The sequence below is a fragment of the Oncorhynchus nerka genome, linkage group LG9b (assembly GCF_034236695.1).
Source record: "Oncorhynchus nerka isolate Pitt River linkage group LG9b, Oner_Uvic_2.0, whole genome shotgun sequence".
In the NCBI taxonomy this organism is placed as follows: domain Eukaryota; kingdom Metazoa; phylum Chordata; class Actinopteri; order Salmoniformes; family Salmonidae; genus Oncorhynchus; species Oncorhynchus nerka.
The window spans coordinates 53,300,651-53,315,650 of NC_088424.1; the positions used below are offsets into that span (position 1 = coordinate 53,300,651).

The 15,000-nt window shown below is 37.2% G+C and overlaps 1 protein-coding gene across 1 annotated transcript in view; it reads left to right on the forward strand.

Annotated features, from left to right (window-relative positions):
• The window catches only part of LOC115124385 (collagen alpha-1(VI) chain-like), a 115,968-nt gene that overhangs the window by 95,081 nt on the left and 5,887 nt on the right, over positions 1 to 15,000 (forward strand). The window contains exons 26-30 of the mRNA XM_065013855.1: positions 8,748 to 8,784; positions 8,880 to 8,888; positions 9,198 to 9,331; positions 13,594 to 13,703; positions 13,821 to 14,007. Coding sequence (XP_064869927.1) covers positions 8,748 to 8,784; positions 8,880 to 8,888; positions 9,198 to 9,331; positions 13,594 to 13,703; positions 13,821 to 14,007 — 477 coding nt within the window. The remainder of the gene's footprint in view (positions 1 to 8,747; positions 8,785 to 8,879; positions 8,889 to 9,197; positions 9,332 to 13,593; positions 13,704 to 13,820; positions 14,008 to 15,000) is intronic.

The following is a 15,000-nucleotide window of genomic DNA, read 5'->3' on the forward strand; positions in this document are numbered from 1 at the left end:
GTCTAGAATATCTTCCTGAGATGAAAACAGAACAGACCCTGGGAGTCGGGGTGGGAGACCCTGTAGAGGACTGGGGGGGAGGGGCGTGGGGAGAGACAGAGACAGAGAAAGAGAGAGAGAGGGCGGGCGCGGGGGTAGAAGCAGAGGGAGGGAGGGAGGGAGGGAGGGAGGGAGGGAGGGAGGGAGGGAGGGAGGGTAATGAGAACAGTCTGGCCTCTCAGACGCCATTTTGTAGGGTGACTCTTGGAAGACATTTGGAAGAGTCTAGTATATCTTCCTGAGATGAAAATGGAAAAAATGCTGGGAGTTGGGGTAGGAGACCCTGTAGAGGACTGGAGTATTTCATAAAACACCACGAGGAGACAGAGAGAGAGGAAGAAACAGAGAGAGGGAGAGGGCTGGGGGAGTGGGCAGTTCAGCAGTCGGCTGTTCAGTAAGGAGAACAGTCTGAACTCTCATATGTCATTTTGTAGGGTGACTCAGCGTCACCATGGCAACCCCCTCTACCCCGCCATTTCCTGGTTATAAAGCCTGTCTCCTCAGAGTACTACTACAGTTGAAGTCGGAAGTTGACATACACTTAGCTTGGAGTCATTAAAACTCGTTTTTCAACCACTCCACAAATTTCTTGTTAACAAACTATAGTTGTGGCCAGTCGGTTATGACATCTACTTTGTGCACGACACAAGTACTTTTTCCAACAAATGTTTACAGACAGATTATTTCATTAATAGTTTACTGTATCACAATTCCAGTGGGTCTGAAGTTTACATACACTAAGTTGACTGTGCCTTTAAACAGCTTGGAAATTTCCAGAAAATGTACATATTTGAGTCAATTGCAGGTGTACCTGTGGATGTGGATGTATTTCAAGGCCTACCTTCAAACTCGGTGCCTCTTTGCTTGACATCATGGGAAAATCAAAAGAAATCAGCCAAGACCTCAGAAAAATAATTGTAGACCTCCACAAGTCTGGTTCATCCTTGGGAGCAATTTCCAAACGCCTGAAGGTACCACGTTCATCTGTACAAACAATAGTACGCAAGTATAAACATCATGGGACCACGCAGCCGTCATACCGCTCATAACCTGAAAGGCCGCTCAGCAAGGAAGAAGCCACTGCTCAAAAACCGCCATAAAAAAGCCAGACTACGATTTGCAACTGCACATGGGGACAAAGATCATACTTTTTGGAGAAATGTCCTCTGGTCTGAGGAAACAAAAATAGAACTGTTTGGCCATAATGATCATCGTTATGTTTGGAGGAAAAAGTGGGAGGCTTGCAAGCCGAAGAACACCATCCCAACCGTGAAGCACGGGGGTGGCAGCATCATGCTGTGGGGGTGCTTTGCTGCAGGAGGGACTGGTGCACTTCATAAAATAGATGGCATCATGTGGAATTGTTGAAAAATTATGTGGATATATTCAAGCAACATCTCAAGACATCAGTCAGGAAGTTAAAGCTTGGTCGCAAATGGGTCTTCCAAATGGACAATGACCCCAAGCATACTTCCAAAGTTGTGGCAAAATGGCTTAAGGACAACAAAGTCAAGGTATTGGAGGGGCCATCACAAAGCCCTGAACTCAATCCTATAGAAAATGTGTGAGCAGAACTGAAAAGGCATGTGCAAGCAAGGAGGCCTACAAACCTGACTCAGTTACACCAGCTCTGTCAGGAGGAATGGGCCAAAATTCACCCAACTTATTGTGGGAAGCATGTGGAAGGCTACTCGAAGCATTTGACCCAAGTTAAACAATTTAAAACCTGTTGTATTCGGCGCACGGCACAACTTTGATTTGATATCTATATATATTAAACATCTATATAACTTATCTATATTTATTGAACATCTGTTTAACTGTATTCTATATAAACTCAGCAAAAAAAGAAAGGTCCCTTTTTCAGGATCCTGTCTTTCAAAGATAAACCGTATAAATCCAAATGACTTCCCAGATCTTCATTGTAAAGGTTTTAAACACTGTTTCCCATGCTTGTTCAATGAACCATAAACCATTAATGAACATGCACCTGTGGAATGGTCGTTAAGACACTAACAGCTTGCAGACGGTAGGCAATTAAGTTCACAGTTATGAAAACATAGGACACTAAAGAGGCCTTTCTACTGACTCTGAAAAACACCAAAAGAAAGATGCCCAGGGTCCCTGCTCATCTGCATGAACGTACCTTAGGCATGATGCAAGGAGGCATGAGGACTGCAGATGTGGCCAGGGCAATACATTGCAATGTCCATACTATGAGACGCCTAAGACAGCGCTACAGGGAGACAGGGCGGACAGCTGATCGTCCTCGCAGTGGCAGACCATGTGTAACAACACCTGCACAGGATCGGTACATCCGAACATCACACCTGTGGGACAGGTACAGGATGGCAACAACAACTGCCCGAGTTACACCAGGAACGCACAATCCCTCCATCAGTGCTCAGACTGTCCGCAATAGTCTGGGAGAGGCTGGACTGAGGGCTTGTAGGCATGTTGTAAGACAGATCCTCACCAGACATCACTGGCATCTACGTCGGGCACAACTCCACCGTCGCTGGAACAGACAGGACTGGCAAAAAGTGCTCTTCACTGACAAGTCGCGGTTTTGTCTCACCAGGGATGATGGTCAGATTTCCATTTATCGTTGAAGGAGTGAGCGTTACACCGAGGCCTGTACTCTGGAGCGGGGTCGATTTGGAGGTGGAGGGTGCGTCATGGTCTGGGGCGGTGTGTCACAGGATCATCGGACTGAGCTTGTTGTCATTGCAGGCAATCTCAACGCTGTGCGTTACAGGGAAGACATCCTCCTCCCTCATGTGGTACCCTTCCTGCAGGCTCATCCTGACATGACCCTCCAGCATGACAATGCCACCAGCCATACTGCTCGTTCTGTGCATCATTTCCTGCAAGACAGGAATGTCAGTGTTCTGCCATGGCCAGTGAAAAGACCGGATCTCAATCACATTGAGCACGTCTGGGACCTGTTGGATTGGAGGGTGAGGGAAAGGGCCATTCCCCCCAGAAATGTCCGGGAACTTGCAGGTGCCTTGGTGAAAGAGTGGGGTAACATCTCACAGCAAGAACTGGCAAATCTGGTGCAGTCCATGAGGAGGAGATGCACTGCAGTACTTAATGCAGCTGGTGGCCACACCAAATACTGACTGTTACTTTTGATTTTGACCCCCCTTTGTTCAGGGACACATTATTCCATTTCTGTTAGTCACATGTCTGTGGAACTTGTTCAGTTTATGTCTCAGTTGTTGAATGTTGTTATGTTCATACAAATATTTACACATGTTAAGTTTGCTCAAAATAAACGCAGTTGACAGTGAGAGGACGTTTCTATTTTTGCTGAGGTTATATTGAACAACTGTATAACTGTTATCTATATAACTGTTATCTATATATATTGTACATCTATATAACTGTTATCCATATATATTGTACATCTATATAACTGTTGTCTCTATATTCTGTACATCTATATAACTGTTGTCTCTATATTCTGTACATCTATATAACTGTTATCTATATAACTGTTATCTATATATATTGTACATCTATATAACTGTTATCCATATATATTGTACATCTATATAACTGTTATCTCTATATTCTGTACATCTATATAACTGTTATCTATATAACTGTTGTCTATATAACTGTTGTCTCTGAAACTGTTGTCTCTATAACTGTTGTCTATATAACTGTTGTCTCTATATTCTGTACATCTATATAACTGTTATCTATATAACTGTTATCTATATTACTGTTATCTATATAACTGTTATCTATATTACTGTTATCTATATAACTGTTATCTATATTACTGTTATCTATATAACTGTTATCTATATTACTGTTATCTATATAACTGTTATCTATATAACTGTTATCTATATTCTGTACATCTATATTACTGTTATCTATATAACTGTTATCTATATTACTGTTATCTATATTCTGTACATCTATATTACTGTTATCTATATTACTGTTATCTATATAACTGTTATCTATATTACTGTTATCTATATTACTGTTATCTATATAACTGTTATCTATATTACTGTTATCTATATTACTGTTATCTATATTACTGTTATCTATATTCTGTACATTTATATTACTGTTATCTATATTACTGTTATCTATATTACTGTTATCTATATAACTGTTATCTATATTACTGTTATCTATATAACTGTTATCTATATAACTGTTATCTATATTACTGTTATCTATATTACTGTTATCTATATAACTGTTATCTATATAACTGTTATCTATATTACTGTTATCTATATATATTGTACATCTATATAACTGTTATCCATATATATTGTACATCTATATAACTGTTATCCATATATATTGTACATCTATATAACTGTTGTCTCTATATTCTGTACATCTATATAACTGTTATCTATATAACTGTTATCTATATTACTGTTATCTATATAACTGTTATCTATATTACTGTTATCTATATAACTGTTATCTATATAACTGTTATCTATATAACTGTTATCTATATTCTGTACATCTATATTACTGTTATCTATATAACTGTTATCTATATTACTGTTATCTATATTCTGTACATCTATATTACTGTTATCTATATTCTGTACATCTATATAACTGTTATCTATATTACTGTTATCTATATAACTGTTATCTATATAACTGTTATCTATATTACTGTTATCTATATAACTGTTATCTATATTACTGTTATCTATATAACTGTTATCTATATAACTGTTATCTATATAACTGTTATCTATATTACTGTTATCTATATAACTGTTATCTATATTCTGTACATCTATATAACTGTTATCTATATAACTGTTATCTATATTACTGTTATCTATATTACTGTTATCTATATAGCTGTTATCTATATTACTGTTATCTATATTCTGTACATCTATATTACTGTTATCTATATAACTGTTATCTATATTCTGTACATCTATATTACTGTTATCTATATAACTGTTATCTATATAACTGTTATCTATATTACTGTTATCTATATAACTGTTATCTATATAACTGTTATCTATATAACTGTTATCTATATTACTGTTATCTATATAACTGTTATCTATATTCTGTACATCTATATAACTGTTATCTATATAACTGTTATCTATATTACTGTTATCTATATAACTGTTATCTATATAACTGTTATCTATATTACTGTTATCTATATTACTGTTATCTATATAACTGTTATCTATATAACTGTTATCTATATTACTGTTATCTATATATATTGTACATCTATATAACTGTTATCCATATATATTGTACATCTATATAACTGTTATCCATATATATTGTACATCTATATAACTGTTGTCTCTATATTCTGTACATCTATATAACTGTTATCTATATAACTGTTATCTATATTACTGTTATCTATATAACTGTTATCTATATTACTGTTATCTATATAACTGTTATCTATATAACTGTTATCTATATAACTGTTATCTATATTCTGTACATCTATATTACTGTTATCTATATAACTGTTATCTATATTACTGTTATCTATATTCTGTACATCTATATTACTGTTATCTATATTCTGTACATCTATATAACTGTTATCTATATTACTGTTATCTATATAACTGTTATCTATATAACTGTTATCTATATTACTGTTATCTATATAACTGTTATCTATATTACTGTTATCTATATAACTGTTATCTATATAACTGTTATCTATATAACTGTTATCTATATTACTGTTATCTATATAACTGTTATCTATATTCTGTACATCTATATAACTGTTATCTATATAACTGTTATCTATATAACTGTTATCTATATTACTGTTATCTATATTACTGTTATCTATATAGCTGTTATCTATATTACTGTTATCTATATTCTGTACATCTATATTACTGTTATCTATATAACTGTTATCTATATTCTGTACATCTATATTACTGTTATCTATATAACTGTTATCTATATAACTGTTATCTATATTACTGTTATCTATATAACTGTTATCTATATAACTGTTATCTATATTACTGTTATCTATATAACTGTTATCTATATTCTGTACATCTATATAACTGTTATCTATATAACTGTTATCTATATTACTGTTATCTATATTACTGTTATCTATATAGCTGTTATCTATATTACTGTTATCTATATTCTGTACATCTATATTACTGTTATCTATATAACTGTTATCTATATTCTGTACATCTATATTACTGTTATCTATATAACTGTTATCTATATTACTGTTATCTATATAACTGTTATCTATATTCTGTACATCTATATAACTGTTATCTATATAACTGTTATCTATATTACTGTTATCTATATAACTGTTATCTATATTCTGTACATCTATATAACTGTTATCTATATAACTGTTATCTATATTACTGTTATCTATATTACTGTTATCTATATTCTGTACATCTATATTACTGTTATCTATATTACTGTACATCTATATTACTGTTATCTATATTACTGTTATCTATATTACTGTTATCTATATTCTGTACATCTATATTACTGTTATCTATATTACTGTACATCTATATAACTGTTATCTATATTCTGTACATCTATATAACTGTTATCTATATAACTGTTATCTATATAACTGTTATCTATATTACTGTTATCTATATTACTGTTATCTATATAACTGTTATCTATATTCTGTACATCTATATTACTGTTATCTATATTACTGTTATCTATATAACTGTTGTCTCTATATTCTGTACATCTATATTACTGTTATCTATATTCTGTACATCTATATAACTGTTATCTATATTACTGTTATCTATATTACTGTTATCTATATTACTGTTATCTATATAACTGTTATCTATATTACTGTTATCTATATAACTGTTATCTATATTCTGTACATCTATATAACTGTTATCTATATTACTGTTATCTATATTCTGTACATCTATATTACTGTTATCTATATTACTGTTATCTATATAACTGTTATCTATATAACTGTTATCTATATTCTGTACATCTATATTACTGTTATCTATATAACTGTTATCTATATAACTGTTATCTATATTACTGTTATCTATATTCTGTACATCTATATAACTGTTATCTATATTACTGTTATCTATATAACTGTTATCTATATAACTGTTATCTATATAACTGTTATCTATATTCTGTACATCTATATTACTGTTATCTATATAACTGTTATCTATATTACTGTTATCTATATTCTGTACATCTATATAACTGTTATCTATATAACTGTTATCTATATAACTGTTATCTATATAACTGTTATCTATATTCTGTACATCTATATTCTGTACATCTATATTCTGTACATCTATATTACTGTTATCTATATAACTGTTATCTATATTACTGTTATCTATATTCTGTACATCTATATTCTGTACATCTATATTACTGTTATCTATATAACTGTTATCTATATAACTGTTATCTATATAACTGTTATCTATATTCTGTACATCTATATTACTGTTATCTATATAACTGTTATCTATATAACTGTTATCTATATTACTGTTATCTATATTCTGTACATCTATATAACTGTTATCTATATTACTGTTATCTATATAACTGTTATCTATATAACTGTTATCTATATAACTGTTATCTATATTCTGTACATCTATATTACTGTTATCTATATAACTGTTATCTATATTACTGTTATCTATATTCTGTACATCTATATAACTGTTATCTATATTACTGTTATCTATATAACTGTTATCTATATAACTGTTATCTATATTCTGTACATCTATATTCTGTACATCTATATTACTGTTATCTATATTACTGTTATCTATATTACTGTTATCTATATAACTGTTATCTATATTCTGTACATCTATATTACTGTTATCTATATTCTGTACATCTATATAACTGTTATCTATATTACTGTTATCTATATAACTGTTATCTATATAACTGTTATCTATATTCTGTACATCTATATTCTGTACATCTATATTACTGTTATCTATATTCTGTACATCTATATAACTGTTATCTATATAACTGTTATCTATATAACTGTTGTCTCTATATTACTGTTATCTATATAACTGTTGTCTCTATATTACTGTTATCTATATTACTGTTATCTATATAACTGTTGTCTCTATATTCTGTACATCTATATAACTGTTATCTATATTACTGTTATCTATATAACTGTTGTCTCTATATTCTGTACATCTATATTACTGTTATCTATATAACTGTTGTCTCTATATTCTGTACATCTATATTACTGTTATCTATATAACTGTTGTCTCTATATTCTGTACATCTATTTTACTGTTATCTATATAACTGTTGTCCCTATATTCTGTACATCTATATTACTGTTATCTATATTACTGTTATCTATATTCTGTACATCTATATAACTGTTATCTATATAACTGTTGTCTCTATATTACTGTTATCTATATTACTGTTATCTATATTACTGTTATCTATATAACTGTTGTCCCTATATTCTGTACATCTATATTACTGTTATCTATATAACTGTTGTCTCTATATTCTGTACATCTATATAACTGTTATCTATATTACTGTTATCTATATAACTGTTGTCTCTATATTCTGTACATCTATATAACTGTTATCTATATTACTGTTATCTACAGGAATGTGAGATTCTGGATATCATCATGAAGCTTTGCTGTAAGTCTGCCCCCCCCCAACACACACACACACACAGCAACTCAGACACACTGGAATGACTAACATTGTGTTTTTGTTTCATTTGTTTCCTACAGCATGCTGTGGTGAGTCCATCCCAGTTTATCTTATAACTCTTCAGTCACCATTATGCCCATACTCTGTCTGTATGTCTGTCTGTCTGTCTGTCTGTCTGTCTGTCTGTCTGTCTGTCTGTCTGTCTGTCTGTCTGTCTGTCTGTCTGTCTGTGTCTGTGTGTCTGTGTGTCTGTGTGTCTAATGTGTGTCTAATGTGTCTAATGTGTGTCTGTCTGTGTGTCTAATGTGTGTCTAATGTGTGTCTGTCTGTGTGTCTAATGTGTGTCTAATGTGTGTCTAATGTGTGTCTAATGTGTGTGTCTGTCTGTCCTGATGTAGAGTGTAAGTGTGGGCCCCTGGACTTGGCCTTCATCGTGGACAGTTCTGAGAGTATCGGCTCCACTAACTTCGCTCTAGCTAAAGACTTCATCATCACGGTCATAGACCGCCTTATTAAGGACCAGCAAGTCCATGTGAGTACTATTTTAAATATATACTTTTACTAATACTTTATTTGAATAAACAAATCACATCAAGAAGGATTTAAACTTTTTTTTTCTTTTTCTTTTTTTAAAATTGAACCTTTATTTTAACTAGACAAGTCAGTTAGGAACAAATTCTTATTTACAATGATGGCCAACACCGGCCAAACCCGGACGACGCTGGGCCAATTGTGCGTCGCCCTATGGAACTCATGAATATAAATATTTGGGGTGTTCCAGAGGCGCAACTTTCACTGGGGACATGCCCCCCCAGTTATATCATTGGAAAGCAATGCAATAGTGTGCTTAAGGACCATGTGGACGCCTCCGAGCGTCCCCCCCCACTTCTAAAACCAATGTTGCGCCCCTGGAGATTTCTATGCCTGAAATTGAGACCAAAAAGCTTTTGTACACAATTTTGACTTTGGAATCTGACTTTATGTCTGTGGAATCTGACTTTATGTCTGTGGAATCTGACTTTGTGGCTGTGGAATCTGGAATCTGACTTAATGTCTGTGGAATCTGACTTGATGTCTGTGGAATCTGACTTTATGTCTGTGGAATCTGACTTTATGTCTGTGGAATCTGACTTTATGTCTGTGGAATCTGACTTTATGTCTGTGGAATCTGACTTTATGTCTGTGGAATCTGACTTAATGTCTGTGGAATCTGACTTAATGTCTGTGGAATCTGACTTAATGTCTGTGGAATCTGACTTTATGTCTGTGGAATCTGACTTGATGTCTGTGGAATCTGTGGAATCTGACTTTATGTCTGTGGAATCTGACTTTATGTCTGTGGAATCTGACTTTATGTCTGTGGAATCTGACTTAATGTCTGTGGAATCTGACTTGATGTCTGTGGAATCTGACTTTATGTCTGTGGAATCTGTGGAATCTGACTTGATGTCTGTGGAATCTGACTTTATGTCTGTGGAATCTGACTTTATGTCTGTGGAATCTGACTTGATGTCTGTGGAATCTGACTTGATGTCTGTGGAATCTGACTTTATGTCTGTGGAATCTGACTTTATGTCTGTGGAATCTGACTTGATGTCTGTGGAATCTGACTTGATGTCTGTGGAATCTGACTTGATGTCTGTGGAATCTGACTTGATGTCTGTGGAATCTGACTTGATGTCTGTGGAATCTGACTTGATGTCTGTGGAATCTGACTTTATGTCTGTGGAATCTGACTTTATGTCTGTGGAATCTGGAATCTGACTTAATGTCTGTGGAATCTGACTTAATGTCTGTGGAATCTGACTTTATGTCTGTGGAATCTGACTTTATGTCTGTGGCTGTGGAGTCAGACATTGTGACTGTGGAGTCAGACATTGTGACTGTGGAGTCAGACTTTGTGACTGTGGAGTCAGACTTTGTGACTGTGGAGTCAGACTTTGTGACTGTGGAGTCAGACTTTGTGACTGTGGAATCTGACTTTGTGACTGTGGAGTCAGACTTTGTGACTGTGGAGTCAGACTTTGTGACTGTGGAATCTGACTTTGTGACTGTGGAATCTGACTTTGTGACTGTGGAATCTGACTTTGTGGCTGTGGAATCTGACTTTATGGCTGTGGAATCTGACTTTGTGGCTGTGGAATCTGACTTTATGGCTGTGGAGTCTGACTTTATGGCTGTGGAATCTGACTTTGTGGCTGTGGAATCTGACTTGATGTCTGTGGAATCTGACTTGATGTCTGTGGAATCTGACTTGATGTCTGTGGAATCTGACTTGATGTCTGTGGAATCTGACTTGATGTCTGTGGAATCTGACTTTATGTCTGTGGAATCTGACTTTATGTCTGTGGAATCTGACTTTATGTCTGTGGAATCTGACTTTATGTCTGTGGAATCTGACTTTATGGCTGTGGAGTCTGACTTTATGTCTGTGGAATCTGACTTTATGTCTGTGGAATCTGACTTTATGGCTGTGGATTTATTTTATTTTTTTTACCTTTATTTAACTAGGCAAGTCAGTTAAGAACCAATTCTTATTTTCAATGATGGCCTAGGAACAGTGGGTTAACTGCCTGTTCAGGGGCAGAATGACAGATTTGTACCATGTCAGCTCGGGGGTTTGAACTAGCAACCTTTCGGTTACTAGTCCAACGCTCTAACCACTAGCCGTCGGGGCTACCGACTTTGTGACTGTGGAATCTGATTTTGTGACTGTGGAGTCAGACATTGTGACTGTGGAGTCAGACATTGTGACTGTGGAGTCAGACTTTGTGACTGTGGAGTCAGACTTTGTGACTGTGGAGTCAGACTTTGTGACTGTGGAGTCAGACTTTGTGACTGTGGAATCTGACTTTGTGACTGTGGAGTCAGACTTTGTGACTGTGGAGTCAGACTTTGTGACTGTGGAATCTGACTTTGTGACTGTGGAGTCAGACATTGTGACTGTGGAGTCAGACTTTGTGACTGTAGAATCTGACTTTGTGACTGTGGAGTCAGACATTGTGACTGTGGAGTCAGACATTGTGACTGTGGAGTCAGACATTGTGACTGTGGAGTCAGACTTTGTGACTGTGGAGTCAGACTTTGTGACTGTGGAGTCAGACTTTGTGACTGTGGAATCTGACTTTGTGACTGTGGAGTCAGACTTTGTGACTGTGGAGTCAGACTTTGTGACTGTGGAATCTGACTTTGTGACTGTGGAATCTGACTTTGTGACTGTGGAATCTGACTTTGTGACTGTGGAGTCAGACTTTGTGACTGTGGAATCTGACTTTGTGGCTGTGGAATCTGACTTTGTGGCTGTGGAATCTGACTTTGTGACTGTGGAGTCTGACTTTGTGACTGTGGAGTCAGACTTTGTGACTGTGGAATCTGACTTTGTGACTGTGGAATCTGACTTTGTGACTGTGGAATCTGACTTTGTGGCTGTGGAATCTGACTTTATGGCTGTGGAATCTGACTTTGTGGCTGTGGAATCTGACTTTATGCCTGTGGAATCTGACTTTATGTCTGTGGAATCTGACTTTATGGCTGGGGAATCTGACTTTATGGCTGTGGAATCTGACTTTGTGACTGTGGAATCTGACTTTGTGGCTGTGGAATCTGACTTTATGACTGTGGAATCTGACTTTGTGTCTGTGGAATCTGACTTTATGTCTGTGGAATCTGACTTTATGTCTGTGGAATCTGACTTTATGTCTGTGGAATCTGACTTTGTGGCTGTGGAATCTGACTTTATGGCTGTGGAGTCTGACTTTATGGCTGTGGAATCTGACTTTGTGGCTGTGGAATCTGACTTTGTGGCTGTGGAATCTGACTTTATGGCTGTGGAGTCTGACTTTATGGCTGTGGAGTCTGACTTTATGTCTGTGGAATCTGACTTTATGTCTGTGGAATCTGACTTTGTGACTGTGGAATCTGACTTTATGTCTGTGGAATCTGACTTTATGTCTGTGGAATCTGACTTTATGTCTGTGGAATCTGACTTTATGTCTGTGGAATCTGACTTTATGTCTGTGGAATCTGACTTTGTGACTGTGGAATCTGACTTTATGTCTGTGGAATCTGACTTTATGTCTGTGGAATCTGACTTTATGTCTGTGGAATCTGACTTTATGTCTGTGGAATCTGACTTTATGTCTGTGGAATCTGACTTTGTGACTGTGGAATCTGACTTTGTGACTGTGGAGTCTGAATTAATGTCTGTGGAGTCTGACTTTGTCTGTGGAATCTGACTTTGTGACTGTGGAATCTGACTTAATGTCTGTGGAGTCTGACTTTATGTCTGTGGAATCTGACTTTATGGCTGTGGAATCTGACTTTATGTCTGTGGAATCTGACTTTATGTCTGTGGAATCTGACTTTATGTCTGTGGAATCTGACTTTATGGCTGTGGAATCTGTGGAATCTGACTTTATGGCTGTGGAGTCTGACTTTATGTCTGTGGAATCTGACTTTATGTCTGTGGAATCTGACTTTATGTCTGTGGAATCTGACTTTATGGCTGTGGAATCTGTGGAATCTGACTTTATGTCTGTGGAGTCTGACTTTATGTCTGTGGAATCTGACTTTATGTCTGTGGAGTCTGACTTTGTGGCTGTGGAAGCTAGTTAAACTCAGGTCCTTTTGCTGCACAAGGTGGGCTATGGGATTCATATTTGTTTGTGTGATTACCAGAGTATGAAACACTTTGAAAATAGCAACGGCAGCAATTTATTTTGCTATACATTTTACTCGCACATGTGCTCATACGTGTGTGTGTGTGTGTGTGTGTGTATGTGTGTGTGTGTGTAGTTTGGTTTTAATGAGTCCAGGGTAGGCGTGGTGCAGTACAGTGGGGATGGAGCCCAGGAGGCTGTCAGACTGGGAGACCCCAACATTAACACACTCACTGAGCTCAAACAGTAAGTACACACACACACACACACACACTCACTGAGCTCAAACAGTAAGTACACACACACACAGACACACACACACACACACACACACCCAATCATTACCCTGTATGTTGTGTGTAGGGCGGTGCGGGACCTGCGCTGGCTGGCTGAGGCCACCTATACAGGGGAGGCTCTGCAGTTCTCTCTGACCAACATGATTGACCGTCTGCAGCAGGAGAACCGCGTGGTCCTAGTGCTCACTGACGGACGCTCTGATATCACCAGAGATAAAACACCGCTCAACACACTCTGTGGGAAGGGTATCAAGGTGAGGGACACCACTCTGTGGGAAGGGACACCACTCTGTGTGAAGGGCATCACTCTGTAGGAAGGGACACCACTCTGTAGGAAGGGACACCACTCTGTAGGAAGGGCATCAAGGTAAGGGACACCACTCTGTAGGAAGGGCATCAAGGTGAGGGACACCACTCTGTAGGAAGGGACACCACTCTGTAGGAAGGGACACCACTCTGTAGGAAGGGCATCAAGGTGAGGGACACCACTCTGTAGGAAGGGACACCACTCTGTAGGAAGGGACACCACTCTGTAGGAAGGGCATCAAGGTGAGGGACACCACTCTGTAGGAAGGGCATCAGGGTGAGGGACACCACTCTGTAGGAAGGGCATCAAGGTGAGGGACACCACTCTGTAGGAAGGGCATCAAGGTGAGGGACACCACTCTGTAGGAAGGGCATCAAGGTGAGGGACACCACTCTGTAGGAAGGGCATCAAGGTGAGGGACACCACTCTGTAGGAAGGGCATCAAGGTAAGGGACAACACTCTGTAGGAAGGGCATCAAGGTGAGGGACACCACTCTGTAGGAAGGGCATCAAGGTAAGGGACACCACTCTGTAGGAAGGGCATCAAGGTGAGGGACACCACTCTGTAGGAAGGGCATCAAGGTAAGGGACAACACTCTGTAGGAAGGGCATCAAGGTGAGGGACACCACTCTGTAGGAAGGGCATCAAGGTAAGGGACACCACTCTGTAGGAAGGGCATCAAGGTGAGGGACACCACTCTGTAGGAAGGGCATCAAGGTGAGGGACACCACTCTGTAGGAAGGGACACCACTCTGTAGGAAGGGACACCACTCTGTAGGAAGGGCATCAAGGTAAGGGACACCACTCTGTAGGAAGGGCATCAAGGTGAGGGACACCACTCTGTAGGAAGGGCATCAAGGTGAGTGACACCACTCTGTGGGAAGGGCATCAAGGTGAGGGACACCACTCTGTAGGAAGGGCATCAAGGTGAGGGACACC